This window comes from Gasterosteus aculeatus, chromosome 4 (genome assembly GCF_964276395.1).
Source record: "Gasterosteus aculeatus chromosome 4, fGasAcu3.hap1.1, whole genome shotgun sequence".
Lineage (NCBI taxonomy): Eukaryota > Metazoa > Chordata > Actinopteri > Perciformes > Gasterosteidae > Gasterosteus > Gasterosteus aculeatus.
This window is the reverse complement of record NC_135691.1, coordinates 1,353,246-1,375,822: the sequence shown is the minus strand read 5'-3', so window position 1 is coordinate 1,375,822 and position 22,577 is coordinate 1,353,246. Positions and strand designations below refer to the sequence as shown.

Here is a 22,577-nt window from a genome sequence, read left to right as displayed (position 1 = left end):
GTGTGTCTGGCAACGCTGGGATTTCATTACTCTGCTCAACATCTAAATGTAATCAACACTGATGATGAACGCTGAATGATTTCATACCAATTATACACGTCACTTAAAATGGTGCCGATCACCTTTACTGCAGCATCGCGGCAGAGACAGACAGACAGACAGGCAGACAGACAGGCTTCTTCTCCTCCTCCTCCTCCCCCTCTTCCTCTTCACCACCGATGGACGCCACGCTGCCATCCACGCGCCACATTCATCACGGCAACAGCACGCAATTAATCACCACACCGGGAAACAAACGTGTCAACGCGTGGCTCCTCGCGGCCCGTCGGCGGGCGGGCGGCGGTGTCGCAGTGGGACGGAATCCACTCGCTGGCCATTTTGAAGCGCGACGTGACGACACTGCGCTAACTCGCGGGACAGTTTCGCCGGTGACGTTTGAGAAGCCCGTCCACCGAATTGTGACGCCGATCGGTCAGCGCCATGCGAGCCGCTGAAACCGGCTCAGCGAAGCCACATCACGACAGAAACACGTCGACGGAGCGGTTTTTTTTTTTTAATCAAACCGCACACTTTGCGAACAGCTCCGAGGCCTTCGACCGACTTGACATCCATAAGACGCAACTACCAGGTCAGCGTTCAACCAGCTAACTACCCACCGGCTGTTTGTATGGATCACACCGCTTTATCTTTATTACCGCGTATCAAACACGAGCGGTTAGTGGGCGCTGCTACGTGGCTAAGCTAGCCCTGCTAACGTTAGCCTCCCTGTCAAGCTCGCTGGTCTCGCTGTCAAATTAACTGATAATCCCCGTTTTCCGAGTAACGTCGAATGCATCCGGTGCTGCGGGCGCTCTGCACTCACCCGGAGATCAACATACACGCGGTTCGGCCGTCGTTTACCTTCAGGGTGGGATATTCTTGGACTTTGAGAGCCATCGACAGTTGGGATGCTGTCTCTTGCACCGCCATCTTGGTTTTTCTGGCGTTCTTGTGGTTGTTTGTGTTTTTTCGGTGAGCTCAGAATGGCCTCGGCGCTCTGCAGCGCCCCCTGCTGCCGCGGTGTGGCCCACGGAGCACGTGGTCCATTGAGGAATTGAATTTCCTTTTTTTTTTTTTGCTCAACACAGACGACATCGCAAATCTACCCGCACGCTAATTACAATTCATTTTAAATACTATTTGTATTTTCTGTTGTTTTTGTTTGCCTCTGTATTTATTTATACACACACACACACACATACACGCTATATACATACACGACAGTCCCTGAACTTATTAGAAACGTGGGAAAGGTGTCACAGTAATAGGGACGAGGAGATGTGTCTTTTCAAAGAACCTTGACTCGTTTGTCCATTTGGACTCCAATGTGGGATGTAGTTAAATACACCTGTAGCAACGTGGGTTTTCTAGCCCACCATCATTTTCATTACATAGCAACTGACATTTATTGTTCAAATATTTATATATTTGAAGTACAAGTTACAGTCAAGTAGTACACTCACTACCATCATTCTACATTGTGGCCACATGTCTTTTTCTGTCCTAGTGAGAGACGACACCCCCCACCAGCCGCTGGGGACATATTGCTATTGGCTGCGGTCCAGAGCTGCTGCGTGCTGATTGGCTGGCACGCGCTCTAATGGATTACAATTGGCCCACTATCTACCGCATGCCCCGCCCCCTCCCAGTTTAGGAACAAAGTGGAACAGTGGACACAGAGAGGAAGGTGAAGCAAGGTTTGTGAAGTATGTTTGACCCCATATCGAGTGCTTCCTGTGTGTGCATGTGTGTAGCATGTGTGTGTATGTATGTGTGAGTGTGTGTGCGTGTGTGTGTGTGTGAGTGTGTGTGTGTGTGAGTGTGTGTGATAGCAGTGCTTACAGCTGGGCTCTGCTATGTGTTCTGGTTTCGAGGAGATGTCACTAAAGCGGAATAATGGGCACGACTGTGTGTGAGAATGTGAGAGCCGATCTTTGTTACTGCGATGGGAGGATTATCATTATTAATTAGCACATTGAAGGACAAATGACTTCATCTTTTATGGTGTATTTCACTCAGCGGTTGTTGACTGAATGCTTTGGATTTAGAAAGAAGCCAAAAACAATCTCCATGTAAAACATGTGTTTAATTATATTTTTAATAAAGCCATACATACAGAAATGGCACATCTGATCACACATTTATTGAAGTGTACTTTAAGTAGGAAGTAAAAACTCTTTATTCAAATGAGCTCAGGGACTCTGGTATTTTGTAAGTATTTCTGTTGAGGGAGGAGACTCCTTTCTAGCTGTAAGACATTAACCTTAAGATCCTAAATTCTTGACATCAAACCTTCGGGAAAATGAACAGTTCTTCATTTACTCACTATAATCGAGTGATTGGTCGAGTTCTTCCTTATTTTCTTCTGCTTCTTTATTTGTTGCATCCTGGTTGTTATCGGACAACCTGCTCCTCCAATTGTCCCTTTTTTGTTTTCGCTCCTAAACACATTCTGGTCTTCAGGACGCGGATCAGAGCCGTCAGTCTGCCCGTCTCCTCCAGTAGATCACGTCGTTCCTCCAGTATCTGCTCTCCTGTAGTGGCATCCACACTGCAGCGTCCATGAATCCAATCTGCTGTGTGTGTGTGTGTGTCTGAGTGATTGCATCCGCACGTCATACGGACTGAAATTGTGCATGTGGGACAGAGGATGTCGTGTGTACACACTGTAAAGCCCTCTGAGACAAATTTGTGATTTTGGCCCATACAAATATAAAAAGAGTAGAATTGAATCTGCGTGTGCTGTGTTGTGTCTTTGTGCGTCTGCTGGCTTGTGTCTCTGTAATCATGTGTGTGTGTGTTTTTGCTCGGCGTCGAGCCGCCCGTCAGCCTTCATAAGGCCAGAGGTTCGGGGGGGGGGGGGGGGGTAGTTTGGGCTGCTGCTCCCCCGGCCCCCGCTTGGTGGATGTGCTGAGAGGGAGCTGATCCATTAGACACGCTGCAGTGAGTAGGGGGGGTGAGGGGTGAGGGGGGGGGGATGAACGGTGAGCAGGGATGGAAAAGGAGATGCAGGACTGAGGAGTATTTATAGAAGAGCGGCAGGTGAAGCGATGGAAAGGAGTCGGGGGGGCGACAAGTAGTCGACAGAGTTTTTCCTCAACATTATTTACCCTTATTTCGAATCGCGCGGTGATGGTTAAACGGCCGACGTGATCACGGACCACAAAGGTCACATCGGATCCTCTGACGCTTTTTGCATTTGAACCAGCGGCCCGCTGGCTGCGTGTGACATTTGTCAATAGTGATGATGTGATGTAACCATCACGGCTGTTAAACTGGTGTAGGCCCTGGCAACCGGGGGGAGGGGTCTGCTTATGTCACTGCGGTTATCAAGTGAGCGGGTGCACATCACTGAAAGTACGGCGGCTCAGAGAGGTCAAAGGTGTCGTGGAGTTACAGAGTAAAAAAAAAAAAGAAAAAAGAATGTCTTCTGAAAAGTAAGAAGTCTTTGACCCCCAAAGTGAATTATCCAGTCGTACCAAAGACAAATACTTACTTACGTACTGAAATGTTAGTATGAAAGATCCTTAAACATTCAAAATGTATCAACACTTTGATGTATTTAGACTATTAGTTTTGAGGGCTGATGTCTTTCTACATTTATGATATGATAACATTAGTGACGGGGGTTTCTGCTCACGGTTTGTGTTCATATATTAGTACCGTGTCACGTTTAATGCTGTGTTTTACTTACTTCTGGTAGTAAACCTGTGATGTAACAAACCAGCTTCACGTGTGTCTCCTGCTGTCCGATGGAACACGTCTACCTCACGGCTGTAATCGTGTAACTCTTCTTTCTTTTCTGTTTTTCCTCCCTGTCGTCTTTCAGGAAACAAAAGATGAATTTTTGGCCAGCGTTGGCTCCTCCCCATTCCTGCTCCCTCACACACACACACACACACACACACACACACTTTCTCTTTTACACTCTTAATGCAGCAGTGCTTGCGTTCAGTGTGCATGCTCGTTTCCCTTTAGAGACCGAGGGGGGAGAATAAAGAGGGAGATCTGCTGTGGTAAAAAGGGAGGGGAGGGACGGATAGAGAGAGAGCGGCGAGGGAAGGAAGGGGGAGAGGGAGGGAGGAGGGGGAGCACATGTGTATGCTTGTCACTGAGGGGCTGGGAGAAGGACTACGGGAAGCGAGGTAGCCGCCATATGCTGAGTGGATTCCTGTTCATGTGTGTGTGATCGCGCCATGGGAAGCTCTCATCTCCTCAACAAAGGCCTGCCTCTAGGTAAACAACTGTGTGCGTCCGTGTGCGTGCGTGCGTGTGCCAATATTTAGGAACTCGGTCTACATTATTCTGCCTTCCTCTTCCCCTCCCCCTTCTCGCTCTTCCTCTCCCTTTTTCCGCTTCCCCTTCCTCCTTCTCTTTTCTATTCTGTCTCAGTCTATTATCTCGCTGAACGGTTAGCCTCTTCTCTAGCTCACCGTGTGTGTGTGTGTGTGTGTGTGTGTGTGTGTGTGTAGAGGCAAATCTCTGCTGTTGGGCTGCTTGAACACCTCCATTTGTGGCGACAGAAATAGATCTCTCCCTCTCTCTCCCTCTCTCTCCCTCTCTCTCCCTCTCTCTCCCTCTGCTTCGAGGGTTAGCAAGGACATGACACATATTTCTTGTTCATTGTGCTTCTTTTTACAGAGAGCGGTTGCCTTGAGACACACACACACACACGCACGCACACACACACGAGAAACTCCACTGACACACATTCAAGCGTATGCATGCTCACAGCTGGATTTACAGGCCGGTGACAGATGTTGCTCATGATAGGAGCTTATAATCTTTCTATAAAATAGGATCACGGTGCAGCTGAGGAGTAACGGGGGGGGGTTTGGGTGCGCAGGGGAAAGGGGGGGGGGGGGGGCGATGGATGATCAGCTGAATCATTCCGTCTGTGCAAAATCTCGGTTTGGGAAGTCGTTTTCTCCCGCAAGAAAAGGTAGAGATTGGAAAAAGATCAGAGCTGCGACTGTGATCTTTGCCTGCAGGCGCATCTCTGATCTTCTCTCCTCCTCGTTGAAGTGATCTCCACGTCCGCCCTCAGTCAAAGAGTCCAAGGTCACAGGACGAGCGATGCCCGTGTGTGTTCATGTTAGTGGAGGCAACCTCTGGTCCGATCGCGTCCAGAGAGCACCTGTCTCTCTGGACGCTCACGGGACATCTGCTCGCTCATTGGAGACATTGGACACGCATCGTTGAACTGCCCCTAAAGGGCGATTACAGGTGCTGACGTTGCGCTTGACGGCGCTCGCGTTGCAACACGTTGGCGACGGCGCCTGCGTCACCTGACTGTACGGTTAATGAGGCGTGACACACACCTGCACGACGCTGAAGACATACAGGCAACAACGGCAGAGAACTTGATTCATCGTCTGGAAAAACAAACTAAAGCTTCCATAAGATCAACGAAATGAATAATATGTGAAGAAAAAGACCTGATGTGATTGCAGCACTTATGAATCTATGAAGCAAAGCGACTGAGGCTCAATCTATAAGAGCTGATGTACAGAGGAGGCAACATCCTGTACTACATTGAACTATACTTTATTAAGAAAGGGAACAGAGGTCTACAGAGGCCTACAGAAGCCTGCAGACCCAAACAGAAAGTGGGATGTTTTCCACTTGAGTCTGCAAGAAAAACTCGCAATTCATTTTTTAAATTAATTCATACGTTTATGAGTTAATCGACTTAAGAGGATCTGCTCAGAGGGAACAAGAGGCAGCAGGCAGTTTTTCATTTACTGTGTATGTGTGTATGTGTGTGTGTGTTGTCTGTTGAGCTGCTTTACTACTGGGAACAAAAAGCTGACAAACCTGATACAGTTACTGTGTGTGTGTGTGTGTGTGTGTGTGTGTGTGTGTGTGTGTGTGTGTGTGGACCTGCATGGGGATCATTCCTCTATACAAGCACTTGCCTGTATGTGTTGTATTTTATGTCTTTAACTTTAGTGCATGGAGAGACCAAAAGGAGGAATGGAATTCTGCAGAAATGTGCGGCTGGCTGAACATTGTGTAGCTGAACATTCAGACGTTTCTTTAAAGCGAATGATCGCAGAGCTGAATAGATCCTGTGGAGACTGAAATGAGAGCACTTAGGGGGGGTGATTGATTGATGGCTTGAATATGTTGATCCATAAAAACATATCATTACATTACAGGTCATTTAGCTTTTATCCACAGCGACTTACATTACACTTTAAACCCATATGGCTTTTTCACATTTTGCCCGGGGAGCAATTAGGGGTCAGGTGTCTTTCTCAGGGACACTTCGACTTGAGACATGGGGCAGCCGGGACTCGAACCACCAACCTTGCGGTTCCCAGCTCTACCCCCCCTGCACCACGACGACCCATCACATCAACCTCCGCATCACCACATCACATCACAAATACCCAAACTAAAGTTAATATCTTCAAACGGACATATTATATTCCAAAGAATGAAAATGGACCGACGCTGTGAGACCGAAATCTCTCGTTACAGGAGCGCCGTGTGTGACTCCGTTGTGTGACTCCGTTGTGTGACTCTGTTGTGACTCTGTTGTGTGACTCCGTTGTGTGACTCTGTTTGACTCTGTTGTGACTCTGTTGTGTGACTCTGTTTGACTCTGTTGTGACTCTGTTGTGACTCTGTTGTGTGACTCTGTTGTGTGACTCCGTTGTGACTCCGTTGTGACTCCGTTGTGACTCTGTTGTGACTCCGTTGTGTGACTCTGTTGTGACTCTGTTGTGACTCCGCTGTGTGACTCTGTTGTGACTCCGTTGTGTGACTCTGTTGTGTGACTCTGTTGTGTGACTCCGTTGTGACTCTGTTGTGACTCCGTTGTGTGACTCCGTTGTGACTCCGTTGTGACTCCGTTGTGACTCTGTTGTGACTCTGTTGTGACTCCGTTGTGTGACTCTGTTGTGACTCTGTTGTGACTCTGTTGTGTGACTGTTGTGTGACTCTGTTGTGTGACTCCGTTGTGTGACTCTGTTGTGACTCTGTTGTGACTCCGCTGTGTGACTCTGTTGTGACTCTGTTGTGACTCCGCTGTGTGACTCTGTTGTGACTCTGTTGTGACTCCGTTGTGTGACTCTGTTGTGTGACTCTGTTGTGTGACTGTTGTGTGACTCTGTTGTGTGACTCTGTTGTGTGACTCCGTTGTGTGACTCTGTTGTGACTCTGTTGTGACTCCGCTGTGTGACTCTGTTGTGACTCTGTTGTGACTCCGTTGTGTGACTCTGTTGTGTGACTCTGTTATGACTCTGTTGTGTGACTCCGTTGTGTGACTCTGTTGTGTGACTCTGTTGTGACTCCGTTGTGTGACTCTGTTGTGACTCTGTTGTGACTCCGCTGTGTGACTCTGTTGTGACTCTGTTGTGTGACTCTGTTGTGTGACTCTGTTGTGTGACTCCGTTGTGACTCTGTTGTGACTCTGTTGTGTGACTCTGTTGTGTGACTCCGTTGTGACTCTGTTGTGACTCTGTTGTGACTCCGTTGTGTGACTCTGTTGTGACTCCGTTGTGTGACTCCGTTGTCTGACTCTGTGTGACTCCGTTGTGTGACTCCGTTGTGTGACTCTGTGTGACTCTGTTGTGACTCTGTTGTGTGACTCTGTTGTGTGACTCCGTTGTGACTCCGTTGTGACTCTGTTGTGACTCTGTTGTGACTCCGTTGTGTGACTCTGTTGTGTGACTCCGTTGTGTGACTCTGTTGTGTGACTCTGTTGTGACTCCGTTGTGTGACTCTGTTGTGACTCTGTTGTGACTCCGTTGTGTGACTCTGTTTGACTCTGTTGTGACTCTGTTGTGACTCTGTTGTGACTCCGTTGTGACTCCGTTGTGTGACTCTGTTTGACTCTGTTGTGACTCTGTTGTGACTCTGTTGTGACTCCGTTGTGTGACTCCGTTGTGTGACTCCGTTGTGAGTCTGTTGTGTGACTCTTTTGTGTGACTCTGTTGTGGTTCTTTAGTGTGGGTCTTCCCTGTGACACATCTTGAAACAGCTGGAAAGGGTCTGCGTTGAGGGTTTGTCTCGTTCCTCTGAGGCAACAGACATCCAGCTGTTCTTGTGAGCGGGTCTGAGGCAGCTGGTCCTGAAGAACCGGGCAGGGGGTCCGTTGGCTGCAGGCGGAGCCTCCTGAGGCCGTGGGGGGGCAGCGGAGAGGGAAGTGGTTTTACAGGAACTCTTCAGTGAGCGTTTCATGCGAATAGAAAGCCAGAAAGTGCATTGAATAAAATTGGGGAAATCGCCATTCCAGCTGGTCTGGTTAAGGAGTGGCAAGCGTGTGGTGTTGTGTTGATGGCCGTGTGTGTTTGTGTGTGTGAGGGAGGGTGAACGGGTTTTATCGTGGTGCTCCTCAGCCGTCGGCGGCGCTGGTCCTCTCAAGGTCACGCTCGCTGCTGGAATGAAAGCTATTTCCTCCCTCTGACTGCGTGCGAGACGGGAAAAATAAATGTCTGCTACTCTCCAGACACGGACTTCCTTCGGCTGCGGAGGTTCGTGCCCGTTTGTCCACGCGTCGTCTCTGATGTGGTGCAGCGGGCCGGCGCCCGCAGGCCAGGACGCCGCTTGTGATCAGGTCTGAGCGACGCTGACGCTCCGACTTTCTGCTGAAGTCCCGTTGGCCAGCCGCTGCGCTGGATTCCCAGTATGGAAAAATAATGTTTCAGCAGATCACATGAGGCTTTGTGGGCGGGATCAGAGTTTCACTTGATGGATTTGGGCTAAAAGGGGGTCAGTCTCTTCTTCACTGCACCTTTCTTTTATTGGAAGGTTGGCAGTTCACAAAATGCAGGATTTTAGACATTTAGCTCACAGTGTAATAAAAGCAAAAAATACATTTGTAAGAATATATTTAGTAAAATTAGCAGTAAAGTAAGTACTAACAAATTGCAGCACTTAAATTGTACTTGTAACGTCACTCATCTATAGCAAATTGTAAATTGGCTTATTTGAGGAAATTGCACTTTCTTGTTTCTTGTTCTCCTGAGTTTGTACCTTTATAGTTGAATGCACTTATTGTACGTCGCTTAAATAAATATAAAAGCGTCCGCTAAATGACATGTAATGTAAAATATGTAATATTCCAGGCAACAAAAGTATTGTCTGCAGGCCTGAGCAAAACAAATATAAGATAAGACTTTTCTTCTGATGAGGAGGATATGAATCATCCATCGAGTACTTCATGCAGTTATACTCATTTAGTCCTGGGAGGAGTCCAGCAACGCTTAATGGTCACTGAGCTGCACTATGCGCGCACAATAGAACAATAGAAAGCCTGATGTCCAGTTCCTGCAACAAGGATGACTTAAAAAACACTAATGCTAAATATCAGGCCCCCCCCCCGTCGACCAGACGTCGCCTGCTCTTGTTCCACCGGAACGGCGGCGCTCTGGTGGGGCGGAGCCACTTCTCCTGCTGTAAGGCCCGGCAGCACCTCCGGGTGAAGGTTTCGTCTGAAGAGCTGCTTTAACTAAACATCATGCAGGCTGCTTATGAATGAACGCTCCAGTTCAAACAAGCTGTGCAAATGGATGGGATGAGATCCTCGAGGTCTGAGGGCCCTTTTCATGTCTGTTTCATAATAGTCTGCAGTATTTTCCACCAGCCTGTAACCTCCTTTCCATCCGCACAATTACTGCCTGTTTCACACAGTCAGCAACCTGGTGATAATTAAACTAAAGCAATACAATCAAAAGAGTAATACGCTTTGAAGCTCCTCAGTTGTCATAGCAACCGCATCAGTCTGATACAGAACCATTATGGGGTAGCTGCTTCGCTTTAACCCGGCGGCAACAGCAGATCTTCAGATGGAGAAAAAACAGAAAACTAATTCCAGAAGATTTAAAACGGCAAAGTGATGAGCGCCGAAGGTCCAATCATAATGATTTCCATTTACTCCTGACTTTCCCTCAGGGACTCTGCACTTGTGCAAAGGTTCTATTGCGACGAGAAACGAATGGTGCAGATTAAACATTTCTCTCTTCTTTGTGTGTGCGTGTGTTCAGGCATCAGGCCCCCCATTATGAACGGGCCCATGCACCCGCGGCCCCTGGTGGCGCTGCTGGACGGACGCGACTGCACGGTGGAGATGCCCGTCCTGAAAGACGTGGCAACCGTGGCCTTCTGTGACGCCCAGTCCACCCAGGAGATCCACGAGAAGGTGACACACTCGACTGGATCCCGTGCACACGCATCACCCACCGTTTTGTTACACAAGGGATACCTGACATGGAGGAAAGTGTATCCAGGTTCATTCAGATTCAAGAGGGAAAACAAGTGAAACTCCCAGTTGGACTTGAGAGAGTTTCTGATATCCACACGTGAGACGCCAATCACAGTGGCTCATTTAGGCTACTCGAACCATGTAAGCACGAGGAGAGCAGCAGCGACCGCCATCCAGATAATATCTGAGACCCACGCCAAAGGTTATTGGCTGTGCATTAAGGAATGTCCTTAATTAAGCCAAATCCCACAAAAAAGCATGTGAAATAAGCAGTAAAGGAATCAAAAAGCAAGAGTGCAGAGAGAGAAGTTAAAATGTGGGTCGGGCCCACAGTCACTACGGCTTCTAATTGGGTTTGTATGTCTGGGTGTCTGCCAGGCTGCCCATGAGCCAGGCACACGCTGCCCGTGGGCTCAGTAACCCACAGCGGGGGGGAGAAACAGATGTCTCTCTCTCTCTCTCGGCTACCTCGTTGTGTAATTAAATGGCTCCTCTCTTGTAATTGAGCCGCATGTCATTTTTGATCCTCTAACACACACAAGGAGCGCTGGCAGCGAGGAGAGAAAGATTTTTTGCGGATTAACGGAAAACCAATTAAAAGCCACGAGAGACGATGAATCTCCTGTTGAGTCCTAATATCTCATTTTACAATGAAAACAAGGAGCCGTTGTTCGGTTTGGCAGCCGGTGAAGTCGATCCCTGCTGACATTGGGTCCATGTCGACACAGTGTCTGTGGTTACGGAAGCTTAGTTTCCATGGTAATATTCAGGAAAAGCCCACATCCCACGCTGTCAGGGATATTAAAAGACACAGGATGTGAGAAAGACATAAATGGCTGTAACATGTCGGTCCTCTGGGGGGGTCTTGAAATGACGGGCACGGAGCAGTCGGGTCCATAGTAAATGGTTTTTATTGATATTGTTCCACACACAACAACACCGGCTCCAGCCTCCTCGCCTCGCCCTCCCGCTGTCGCCGGATCTCTCGTACTTAACAGGAGCGTACTTGATTGCTGATTCACATCAGCTGAGGCAAATTGCCTCCCCCGGCACCTTTCCCTGAACCACTCCCTTCTCAGTCCCCCCCTGCAGCTGAGCCAAAACCACGCCCGCCACCACATACCCCCACCGCCCGACTTAGGCCGGGGAGCCATCCGGCCGAACCTACTCCCCCCCCTCGCCCTCGAGAGGGCGGGAGAGGAAGTCCGCCACGACCATCTGCGCCCCCGGCCTATGGACCACCTTGAAATTAAAGGGCTGTAGAGCCAGATACCACCGAGTGATCCGGGCGTTAGCATCTTTCATGCGGTGGAGCCATTGGAGCGGGGCGTGGTCCGAACAGAGGGTGAATGAGCGTCCCAGGAGGTAGTAGCGTAGGGAGTCGACCGCCCACCGGATGGCCAGGCACTCCTTCTCTACTGTGCTGTACCTGGCCTCCCTCTCGGACAGCTTCCTACTGATGTACACCACGGGGCGGTCCACCCCCCCCACCTCCTGGGACAAAACGGCCCCCAGCCCCCTGTTCGACGCGTCGGTCTGCAGAATAAAGGGGAGAGAGAAGTTAGGAGTATGAAGGAGTGGTTCCCCACAGAGAGCCTGTTTTACCTTCTCAAACACCTGCTGGCACTGCTCAGACCACTGGACCGGATCTGACGCACCTTTCCGGGTCAGGTCGGTCAAGGGGCTGGTGAGGTCCGCGAAGCCGGGGATGAACCGCCTGTAATACCCCGCCAGCCCCAAGAACCGCCTCACCTCTTTTTTGGTCTTGGGCCGCGGGCAGGCCGCGATAGCAACCGTCTTGTCCACCTGAGGGCGCACCTGCCCGCCCCCCAAGTGGTACCCCAAATACCGTACCTCCACCCGTCCAACCGCACACTTCCCCGGGTTGGCGGTGAGCCCCGCCCGTCCCAGCGCCTCCAGCACCGCGCCCACCTGCCGCACATGCTCCGCCCAGGTGGTGCTGTGGATAATCACGTCGTCCAGGTAAGCGGCAGCATATGCCGCGTGCGGACGCAGCACCCGATCCATGAGACGCTGAAACGTGGCCGGGGCCCCAAACAGCCCGAAGGGAAGTGTGGTAAATTGGTACAAACCGTACGGGGTGGAGAATGCCGTTTTCTCCTTGGACTCTGGCGACAGAGGAATCTGCCAGTAGCCCTTGGTTAAATCCAGTGTCGTGAAGAAACGGGCAGTGCCTAGCCGGTCCAGGAGTTCGTCGACCCGGGGCATTGGGTAGGCATCGAACCGTGACACGTCATTCACCCTGCGATAGTCCACACAGAACCGTACAGATCCATCCTTCTTAGCCACAAGGACGATGGGGCTGCACCAGGCACTGTTGGACTCTTCTATTACACCCAACTCCAACATACTCGCCAATTCCCTCCGAACCACTTCTTTCTTGTGTTCGGGCAACCTGTAGGGTCGAGACCTCACTGTCACGCCCGGGGGCGTCTCGATACTGTGAACTATGAGGTCGGTCCGGCCTGGCAAGGGAGAGAACACATTAGCAAACCGCTCCTGCAACCTGGCAACATCCGCCCTCTGGCTCTGGGAGAGATGAGCGTCTCGAGAGAGTGAGGTATGATTACCTGCTTTTGGAACCTCCGGCCCCAGCTCCTCCCCTTCCGATACCGCAGAGACCAGAGAGACGGACTCCACCCCCCTCCAGGCTTTCAGGAGGTTCAGGTGGTATATCTGTGTACCCCCGCCCCTGTCAGACCGCACCACCTCGTAGTCGACGTCCCCCACCTGCCGTGTGACCACGAAGGGCCCTTGCCACTTGGCTAGGAGTTTAGAGTTGGAAGTAGGAAGCAATACAAGTACCTTTTCTCCCGGTGTGAATCGTCGCAGCCTGGCCCCTCTGTCGTACAGCCGTTGTTGTCGCTCCTGGGCCCGCAGCAAATTCTCTCGTGACATCTGGCCCAGTGTGTGGAGTTTTGCTCGCAGGTCCAGGACGTACTGGATCTCATTCTTGCAGGGGCTAGGACCTTCCTCCCAGCTTTCTTTAATCAGGTCCAGCACCCCTCGCGGCGTCCTGCCAAACAAAAGTTCAAAGGGAGAAAATCCCGTGGAGGCCTGGGGGACCTCCCGCACTGCAAACAACAGAGGGTCAAGCCAGTGGTCCCAATTACGTTCATCGTCGCTAATAAATTTACGGATCATGGACTTCAGAGTCTTATTCATGCGTTCCACCAGCCCATCTGTCTGCGGGTGGTACACGCTCGTACGAATGGACTTAGTGCCCAGTAACCCGTAAAGTTCTCTCAGTGTGCGCGACATGAACGAGGTGCCCTGGTCAGTCAGAATCTCCTTAGGGATTCCAAGTCGGGAGATTACCTGAAACAGAGCCTGCGCGACGCTCTTTGCAGAGATATTGCGCAACGGCACTGCCTCCGGATACCGCGTTGCGTAATCCACGAGAACTAACACAAAGCGATGTCCGCGTGCGCTCCGGTGAAACGGCCCGATGAGGTCCATGCCGATCCGCTCGAACGGGACCTCCACCAACGGCAGAGGACGCAACGGCGCCCTCGGAATGGCCGGAGCGTTCACTAACTGACACTCCGGGCAGGACGCGCACCGGCGGCGCACGTCCCCCCGGATGCCTGGCCAATAAAATCGGGTCATTATCCGGTCTAGCGTTTTTTCGTATCCCATGTGACCAGCCATAGGGTTATAGTGAGCCGCCTGGAAGATAATTTCCCGGCGGCTTTTCGGCACCAGCAACTGAGTTATTTCCTGCCCCGTCTGAGTGTCACGACTCACTCTATACAGTCTGTCCCTAATCAATGAAAAGTGCGGAAATGACTGCGCTGCGTCAGGGCGCACCAGATGACCATCAATACATATCACTTGGTCGTAGGCTGAGCGTAGGGTATCGTCACGAGACTGTTCGAGTGGAAAATCTTCCATGGAGCGAAACTCTGGAGCCGGCGGAGTCTCTACAGGAGGCTCCGCGGGCTCGCCCTCCCCGTCTGCAGCGTCGGACGACCCCGCGTCACCGCTGAGCACAGCACACATCTCGCATAACCCTGTCGGTCGTGAACGCACCCCAGTAGCCCCGCCCATTAACTTACCAAACCCCGGCCAATCTGTACCTAAAATGACGGGGTGCGTCAGGTGGGAGCTAACCGCGACCCTCATTCTATGCTTTTTCCCCGCATATCTAATTTCCACCGATACCACAGGATACTCGTGAACATCCCCATGCACACACCTTATTCTCACCCGGTCTGCCTCCACCAATGCCCCCGGACGAACCAGGTTCTGATGAATCATAGACTGCGTGCAGCCCGAATCCACCATCGCCTGGCGTGTACCCCCCTGGATTCTTACCGGAACACGGTACGTCGCTCCCGGACCGGGGGAGGGTGCCGGAACGCCGGCAACTCGGATCACCTGTCCCACCTCCCTCAGCGGACACTCTCTCCGGAGGTGACCGAGCCGCCCGCACCTCCAACACTCCTGCCCCGGCGCTTGAGAACCTCTCTGTGGGTCGGGAAGGGTGCTCGAGTTCCCCGAGGTTGGTGGGTTGTGGGCAGGGGAAAAAGGCACCAGCCGCGGAGCCGGCCTGGGTCGCGGCGCAGCTTCTGGTCCGGCCAACGCTGGCAAATTCTCCCAGTTACTCTGCCCGTTGGGATGCACCGCCAGATGGTCCTCTGCCAGGGTGATGGCTGCCTCCAGGGTCGTCGGACGGTGGCACCGGACCCACGCCGCCGTCCTGGCCGGGAGCCCCTCCCCGAACTGCTCCAGCACCACCCGCGTCAAGACCCCTTGGACCCCTCCAGCGCCGTCTGGCTGCAGCCACCTCGTGGCGGCATCTCTCAGCCGCTGGCCAAACGCGAACGGGCGGTCCCCGGGCCCCAGCCTGGCTCCCCGGAATCGCCGCCGGTGGTCTTCCGGCAACAGCCCCAGTCTGTCCACCACGGCCTTTTTAATGGTGCCGTAGTCGCGCCGCGCCGCCGGTGGCAGCCCCATGGCCGCGATCTGCGCCTCCCCGGTCAGGAGAGGTAAAAGCCGGACCGGCCACTCCCCCGCTGGCCAGCCGCACGCCTCCGCCGCCGCCTCGAAAGTCTCCAAAAAGGACTGGACGTCGTCGTCCCCAGTCATCCGCTGAAGCGTGAGCCCGGCGAACGCAGCGGGCTCCTGCGTCAGCGGCGCGGCCGCGGGCTGCGCCGCCAGCTGTTCCAGCGCCCGGGCATGTCTCTCCACCTGGGCTTGGAGCGCCCCCAGGAATTGCCGGTTCGCCTCTGCCTGCTCCTTCTGGACGGCCGCCAGCTCCCCGATCATCTGGCCGAGCGCCACAAGCGGCTGGGTCGGCATCCCCTGCCGGTGTCCGTCAGCCGTCGTTTCCTCCCCCCAGCCAAGTTGGGCGCCACTGTAACATGTCGGTCCTCTGGGGGGGTCTTGAAATGACGGGCACGGAGCAGTCGGGTCCATAGTAAATGGTTTTTATTGATATTGTTCCACACACAACAACACCGGCTCCAGCCTCCTCGCCTCGCCCTCCCGCTGTCGCCGGATCTCTCGTACTTAACAGGAGCGTACTTGATTGCTGATTCACATCAGCTGAGGCAAATTGCCTCCCCCGGCACCTTTCCCTGAACCACTCCCTTCTCAGTCCCCCCCTGCAGCTGAGCCAAAACCACGCCCGCCACCACAATGGCGTATCCTGAAAAAAGAAAAACACACATCCGAGTGACTCTGAACTCGGTGACACTCAAAGTTTATGATAAATGATTCGCCCGACTGGTGCACGCTGCCTTCTACGCCTCAGCTCAGGGGTCACGTTAGAAGCTCAGAGGTCACTTTAAAGCTCAGAGGTCACGTTAAAGCTCAGGGGTCACGTTAAAGCTCAGAGGTCACGTTAGAAGCTCAGAGGTCACGTTAAAGCTCAGAGGTCACATTAAAGCTCAGGGGTCACGTTAGAAGCTCAGGGGTCACGTTAGAAGCTCAGGGGTCACGTTAAAGCTCAGGTGTCACGTTAAAGCTCAGGGGTCACGTTAGAAGCTCAGAGGTCACGTTAAAGCTCAGAGGTCACGTTAGAAGCTCAGGGGTCACGTTAAAGCTCAGAGGTCACGTTAAAGCTCAGGGGTCACGTTAAAGCTCAGAGGTCACATTAGAAGCTCAGGGGTCACGTTAAAGCTCAGAGGTCACGTTAAAGCTCAGGGGTCACGTTAGAAGCTCAGGGGTCACGTTAGAAGCTCAGGTGTCACGTTAAAGCTCAGGTGTCACGTTAAAGCTCAGGGGTCACGTTAGAAGCTCAGAGGTCACGTTAAAGCTCAGAGGTCACGTTAGAAGCTCAGGGGTCACGTTAAAGCTCAGAGGTCACGTTAAAGCTCAGGGGTCACGTTAAAGCTCAGAGGTCACGTTAGAAGCTCAGGGGTCACGTTAAAGCTCAGGGGTCACGTTAGAAGCTCAGAGGTCACTTTAAAGCTCAGAGGTCACGTTAGAAGCTCAGAGGTCACGTTAAAGCTCAGAGGTCACGTTAGAAGCTCAGGGGTCACGTTAAAGCTCAGGGGTCACGTTAGAAGCTCAGGGGTCACGTTAAAGCTCAGGGGTCACGTTAGAAGCTCAGAGGTCACGTTAAAGCTCAGAGGTCCCGTTAGAAGCTCAGGGGTCACGTTAAAGCTCAGAGGTCACGTTAAGGCGCGTGTGCGTCTCTGCAGGTGCTGAACGAAGCTGTGGGCGCGCTGATGTACCACACCATCACCCTGATGAGGGAAGACCTGGAGAAGTTCAAAGGGCTGCGCATCATCGTCCGCATCGGCAGCGGCTACGACAACATCGACATCAAATCTGCCGGGGAACTGGGTGAGAAGACGCGAGGGGCAGCGTGTCCCTCTCAACGTCATCGAAACCAGTCTTATCTCCTGCTGATCCTCGTCTGCTCTCCGGCCCAACAGGCATCGCTGTGTGCAACATGCCGGCCGCCTCGGTGGAGGAGACGGCCGACTCCACGCTGTGCCACATCCTCACCTTGTACCGACGCACCACCTGGCTGCACCAGGTTTGTGTCTTTGTGTGGCTGATTCGGCAAAATTCAAATGTGAAACGTTCCCCCGAATCAGCCAGCAGTCATCAGGACTTTGTCGCCACGATCACAAAAAGGTAATAAGTGACTGTTTTGGGCGGCAGGCGCTGCGCGAGGGCACTCGGGTTCAGAGCGTGGAGCAGATCCGGGAGGTGGCGTCAGGAGCCGCGAGGATCCGAGGAGAGACGCTGGGACTGATCGGGCTCGGTAAGCGACGCCGCACACGGAAATGTCTTCAGTTAGGCCGCTATCGGCTCGCTAGGGTTCACCTCCAGGGGGCCGTGAGCCGAGTGACACACGCTGCTGCCGTCAATGGTTTTTCATCGTTGTGCTTCGGCTAAATTGACTTCGGGACGAGTTAATGACGATAAAACGTACGCAGATCTTCTCCCACGCAGCCACAGAGCGAGGATTCATACACGCCACGCGTGTATCGTGTAAACTGGTCTGAATGTGTATCCACGTGCTCCCGTGTGTAGTAATGTGTGTGTGCACTACCGTGTGCGTGCGTTTCCAGGTCGAGTGGGACAGGCCGTGGCGCTGAGGGCCAAAGCCTTCGGCTTCAACGTCATCTTCTACGACCCGTACTTGGCCGACGGTGTAGAAAGATCTCTGGGACTACAAAGGGTCACCACACTACAGGTAACACACACACACACACTACAGGTAACACACACACACACACACACACACTACAGGTAACACACACACACACACTACAGGTAACACACACACACACACACACACACTACAGGTAACACACACACACACACTACAGGTAACACACACACACACACACACTACAGGACACACACACACACACTACAGGACACACACACACACACACACACACTACAGGACACACACACACACACACACACACTACAGGACACACACACACACACACACACTACAGGTAACACACACACACACACACACTACAGGTAGCGCACACACACACACACACACACACACAAAGCGGTGGTATTTAGGGTGTATATATATATAAATATATATATATGTATATATATTGTATATTACTCCAGTCCGGCCGACTCATCACTACATGACCTTATGACCTTTTCTTAACTGACTGTACTGCTGTTATTTCGTCATATTTTATATCTTGACCTTTTGGATTTCACATCAGGGTAAATAATTGTAAATTGTTGAAATAAAGTTATTTTCATTGCATGTTTCAGGGTGATGCTGAGAGCAGAAGTAGCTCCTCGTGTAACATCAGTTTACTTTGAGGACGTTTAATAATATCCATCAAAGTAGTGATCTAAGTACATATCGATACTTGTAAGTCGCTTTGGATAAAAGCGTCAGCTAAATGACGTAATGTAATGTAGCAATTATAGTAATGATGCGTTTTTAGTGACCACAGCATCTGAAATGTATGGAGCATCTCATCGGCATTCTGTTGCCATGGCGACAGCTTTGCTCAGACACAAACATCGCAGCAGGACACACGAATGATCCAATGTCCATGTTGGAGGTATCTTCAGCAACGTTCCCTCTACTCCTCCTCAGGACCTGCTCTTCCACTCCGACTGCGTGTCTCTCCACTGCAGCCTCAACGAACACAACCACCACCTGATCAACGACTTCACCATCAAACAGGTGGAGGGGCGGCAGCCCGCGCACACACACACACACACACACACACACACACACATGCCTGCATGCAGATGAATGTGTGCATTAGTATTGTGACCTCGCTGGCCAGTGAACAGAACAACATCTCTACACGGATTAAAAAGAATGCACCATATTCGCGCTACTGTTTGGATCAACCCCAAAACGTGTATCGGGTGGAGCTCCGCCGCCTGGGACCCAAGGTGGAACTGAGTGGGTGTTGATGTGTGTTACAGATGCGCCAGGGGGCGTTCCTGGTGAACACGGCCAGGGGGGGTCTGGTGGATGAGAAGGCCCTGGCTCAGGCCCTGAAGGAGGGGCGGATACGCGGAGCTGCTCTGGATGTTCACGAGACGGAGCCTTTCAGGTACCGCGTCACCGAGCCGACACACAATGATGTCATTAACCACAAGACAAGGCGTTTAAAAAAAAATTAAAGATCATATTTCAGACACAAATGCATCTTGTATCATTCTTGCATCTCCACCTCAGCTTCAGCCAGGGTCCCCTGAAGGACGCGCCCAACCTCATCTGCACCCCCCACGCCGCCTGGTACAGCGAACAGGCATCGCTGGAGATGAGAGAGGAGGCGGCCAGGGAGATCCGGAGGGCTATCACAGGTAGCGTGTGCACGCGCACGCGCACACGGGGTATCCCGCGCTCGGGTTCGCATCTGGTTCCCTGCTCATGTGGTCTTTTGCGTTCAGGTCGCGTCCCGGACAGTCTGAAGAACTGTGTGAATAAGGAGTTCCTCTCCCAGAACAACCACTGGGCGGGCGTCGACCCGGCTGGCGTTCACCCCGAGCTCAACGGGGCTTATAGGTAATGCTCATCAGGATAAAGGAACCAGTAGTGGTCAGTGCAGTTTGATTTTTCTCCCCCAAATCTTGGTAAAGTCATTGATAAGTTCTGCCACATGTCTTGAGTATACAGATGTACTAATGACTAAACCTCTGTTTAAGTGTAATTATTGGCATTTCCTCATTGGCTTGGACATTACAACTTGTCATCTGAAACCCTGTGATGTAAATGGGGATCATTTATGTTTCAAAGATGTAGTTGTGCACTAAGAATCTCTTGGTGGTGCATCATGGGAAGTGTAGGATGTGTAGCATGCTTGGAGTGTTCGGGCTTTGAAGTAGTCAGAGTGTATTATCCTCTTCAGCTTATAAACATTTAAAACTAAAATGTGCAATACACTGATAGTGAAAAAGTGTCGTGTGACACTATGACAACAAGTATTTTGTGCTGCAGTTCTTTAGCCACACACGTTAATATTCAATTGGCTTTCAGAGGACGACTGCTTCAATGTGTTTGTGCAGGTCACTAGGTCACTTTTTGGTATTTGTTGTTTCGGTTTTACGTTGATGTCTCAGTTTTGTGCCCCCCTCCCCCCCCGTGCCCCCCTCCCCCCCCCCCTCTCCAGGTATCCCCCCGGAGTGGTGAGCTTGTCAGCTGGCGGCCTCCCGCCACCCGTTGACGGCATCGTGCCCAGCGCAGTTCCCATCACACACACCCTCCCGCCCACCGCCACACACCCTCCTCATGCCCCGTCCCCCGGACACAATGCAGTCAAACCACCAGAGGGCGACAGAGAGCAGCACCCGAATGACCAGCTGTAGCCTCACACACACACACACGTGCTGCCCTGTGTTGTCTGGTGACTGGAGGAAGAGGTTGGCACGGCAACCAGGACCATAGCGATAAGCTCCCTAGCGACGAGTTGTTGTCAGACAGGTTCAGATGGACGAGTCGGGGTCCCAGTAACAATCGATTCAAAACAGTCGGACAAGTTCCAAGAGGTCGGTTCATTCTCCGAAGAAGAAGAAGATGATGATGAAGAGGAGGATGAAGAGCAGGTGACCGCTGTCCTCATCTCTAAAAGGAAGTTCTGAGAAAGACTACAGAGATCCAAAAGATGATCTTCACACAACTACAGTAGTAGAGTTACTGCCCGAGGTTGGGAAAAACAAATAACATTAAGATAAATCTGTTGATTTGGAAAGATTCTGCTGTCTTAGACTGTAGTGAGTGCACACGCTATGTGCACCTGTCTTTCTCTCGTCTCCTGCATCCTTTCCTTAGTTTGACGTAGTAGGTTATGAGATGAACGTAACCGGTCTGTGTACAGTTTTTAGTGGATACTGATATTTGTATGCCAGTCTTAACAAAAACAAGGGTTGCGTGATCTCTCTATGTGGCCCAACTGGTTGGACGATACAACATCTGTTTCTTTTTGTTGTTTTATGAGCCCCCAAATGAACGAGCCCCGAACCCTTACACCCCCCCCCCCCCCCCCCCCGACCCCTCCACCCCCAGAAGAAAAGAGGCAGCTTTTTGCACACCATCTCAGGAAATTCAGTTTCCGCAGTTGGTCTATTTTATTTTTCAAATTTGTTTCGGGTGTACCTTTTTATGCCACCAGTGCTTTTGTTTTTCTACCTGCTTTCCTTGTTGTGTCCTGCACAATGTATTAGATACGAAGAACGTTAGCATGAGCTAAAGTCCATCTGAGGTTTGATCTGTTTTAAAGGGGCATGTGATGTTGCTCGTGGGCCTTGTTTGTAAATGTTTGACCCAAGTCGAAGGGGTTGTGGGAGGAAAGGCTGTCGGCATCGACATCGACTGATGACGAACACAAACTGTTTACGATCCTCTTACCTAATCGATCGGTCCTTCCCTCGTATACCGCTTAGCCCCCCCCCGGCCTCTGTGTCTATGTGTACATATGGTGTTCTGCCTGCCTGTGTCAATGTGACTTGGTTGTATCTGTGTCTGTAAGAGCAGCACTGGGCGAGGGGGTGATGGCCATCCAAACACACCCAACACAAACCACCGAAAAGGCTGCGTGGCCAACCGACCCAGAGGTCACCTTCAACGTTTGAACCGCACGTCAACAACCCTGGAGCCGCTGATCCCAGATCAGGTGTGGTGGCGGTGCTTTCCGGAGCCCCTTCTACCAGCGGCTGAGTAGTAGAAACAGCCCACTGTTGCCTACCTGGTCGTCCCCGCGGCGAGGAAGCACGAGTAGCGATCAGGGACGGAAACTTCACGGCTCATTGGCGAGTAAGTCTGGAAGGTTGTGCAGTAGAGATACTGGGGTGATATTTAAATGTCTCCGGCAGACAACAGCTACGAAGTGCTGGAATAATTCAAAACGTCTTCATCTGTCCGAACCAGATGCCAGTCTCGGGTGTCTTTGCTAATACTTGCTAAGAAAACTGTAAGCATTGCTCATTCAAATTGTAGAGTATTATGAGTAAAAACAACAGAGAAGCTCTTAGAGGGCCAGTGCCCCCCCCCCCCCCCCATCCAAAACACAAGTCTTACCGGTTATCTGAGAGCTATTTATCAATCTACGTTGTTTTAGAGCAACCTGATTAGTTCTGCGGGTACGAGGTCTCTATTTTAGGTGAAACGTCCCTTTAAAGTGTCGAGTGGTCTTTGAAGCTCCGTCCCTGATGGTAACACGCTTCCCTGCATTGGTCCCCTTCATGGTGAAGTAGTAGGCGTAGCAATATACATATTCTATATTCTACAGTAAATATCATTATTTTTGGTCAAAACTGAGAACCCGACTAAGATATGTTTGTGACTGTATGCATTTGTATGAATTATTTTAAAAGGAAATAAACTGTGGAAAGGTGA

General features: G+C 51.5%; 3 protein-coding genes across 7 annotated transcripts in view; 1 reads left to right on the top strand and 2 right to left on the bottom strand.

Moving 5' to 3' along the window:
- Positions 1 to 1,057, bottom strand: part of maea (macrophage erythroblast attacher, E3 ubiquitin ligase) — a 10,116-nt gene extending 9,059 nt beyond the window's left edge. The window contains exon 1 of one of the 2 annotated variants that reach the window (XM_040175645.2): positions 863 to 1,057. Coding sequence is in view for 1 of the 2 variants with exons in the window: in XM_040175647.2 (XP_040031581.1) it covers positions 901 to 969 (69 nt within the window). In the remaining variant the exon portion in view is untranslated. The remainder of the gene's footprint in view (positions 1 to 862) is intronic. The other variant, XM_040175647.2, reaches the window with a different exon arrangement.
- On the top strand, positions 203 to 22,577 carry LOC120818519 (C-terminal-binding protein 1). 4 transcript variants are annotated; one of them, XM_040175649.2, is made up of 12 exons: positions 203 to 628; positions 1,547 to 1,736; positions 10,035 to 10,189; positions 16,924 to 17,068; positions 17,161 to 17,264; positions 17,393 to 17,495; positions 17,806 to 17,930; positions 18,825 to 18,914; positions 19,166 to 19,296; positions 19,422 to 19,549; positions 19,637 to 19,751; positions 20,356 to 22,577. In XM_040175649.2, exons 3-12 carry the CDS (start codon positions 10,052 to 10,054, stop codon positions 20,549 to 20,551), a joined length of 1,275 nt encoding a protein of 424 aa, XP_040031583.1. In that variant the 5' UTR covers positions 203 to 628; positions 1,547 to 1,736; positions 10,035 to 10,051; the 3' UTR covers positions 20,552 to 22,577. The 4 variants fall into 4 exon arrangements, with proteins under 4 accessions (XP_040031583.1, XP_077957855.1, XP_040031582.1 ...); XM_078101729.1 differs by having other exon boundaries at positions 278 to 628; positions 19,637 to 19,784; XM_040175648.2 differs by lacking the exons at positions 203 to 628; positions 1,547 to 1,736 and adding an exon at positions 3,950 to 4,275.
- Positions 11,000 to 15,577, bottom strand: LOC144406142 (uncharacterized). The gene is made up of 3 exons (XM_078100919.1): positions 12,844 to 15,577; positions 12,005 to 12,738; positions 11,000 to 11,041 (listed from the first exon to the last, which is right to left on the bottom strand). The coding sequence occupies exons 1-3, from the start codon at positions 15,575 to 15,577 to the stop codon at positions 11,000 to 11,002; spliced, it is 3,510 nt and encodes a 1,169-aa protein (XP_077957045.1).

Excerpts from the sequence above, each read along its gene's own strand:
- LOC120818519 (XM_040175648.2), top strand. The coding sequence starts at position 4,236 with ATGGGAAGCTCTCATCTCCTCAACAAAGGCCTGCCTCTAG. Across the intron at positions 17,069-17,160 it reads CAAATCTGCCGGGGAACTGG|GCATCGCTGTGTGCAACATG; the intron begins GTGAGAAGACGC and ends CCGGCCCAACAG. Across the intron at positions 17,496-17,805 it reads GCTGGGACTGATCGGGCTCG|GTCGAGTGGGACAGGCCGTG; the intron begins GTAAGCGACGCC and ends GTGCGTTTCCAG.
- LOC144406142 (XM_078100919.1), bottom strand. The coding sequence starts at position 15,577 with ATGCCGACCCAGCCGCTTGTGGCGCTCGGCCAGATGATCGGGGAGCTG. Across the intron at positions 12,739-12,843 it reads GCCGGAGGTTCCAAAAGCAG|GCCGGACCGACCTCATAGTT; the intron begins GTAATCATACCT and ends CTCCCTTGCCAG. Across the intron at positions 11,042-12,004 it reads GGCCCAAGACCAAAAAAGAG|CGTGGGATGTGGGCTTTTCC; the intron begins GTGAGGCGGTTC and ends TATCCCTGACAG.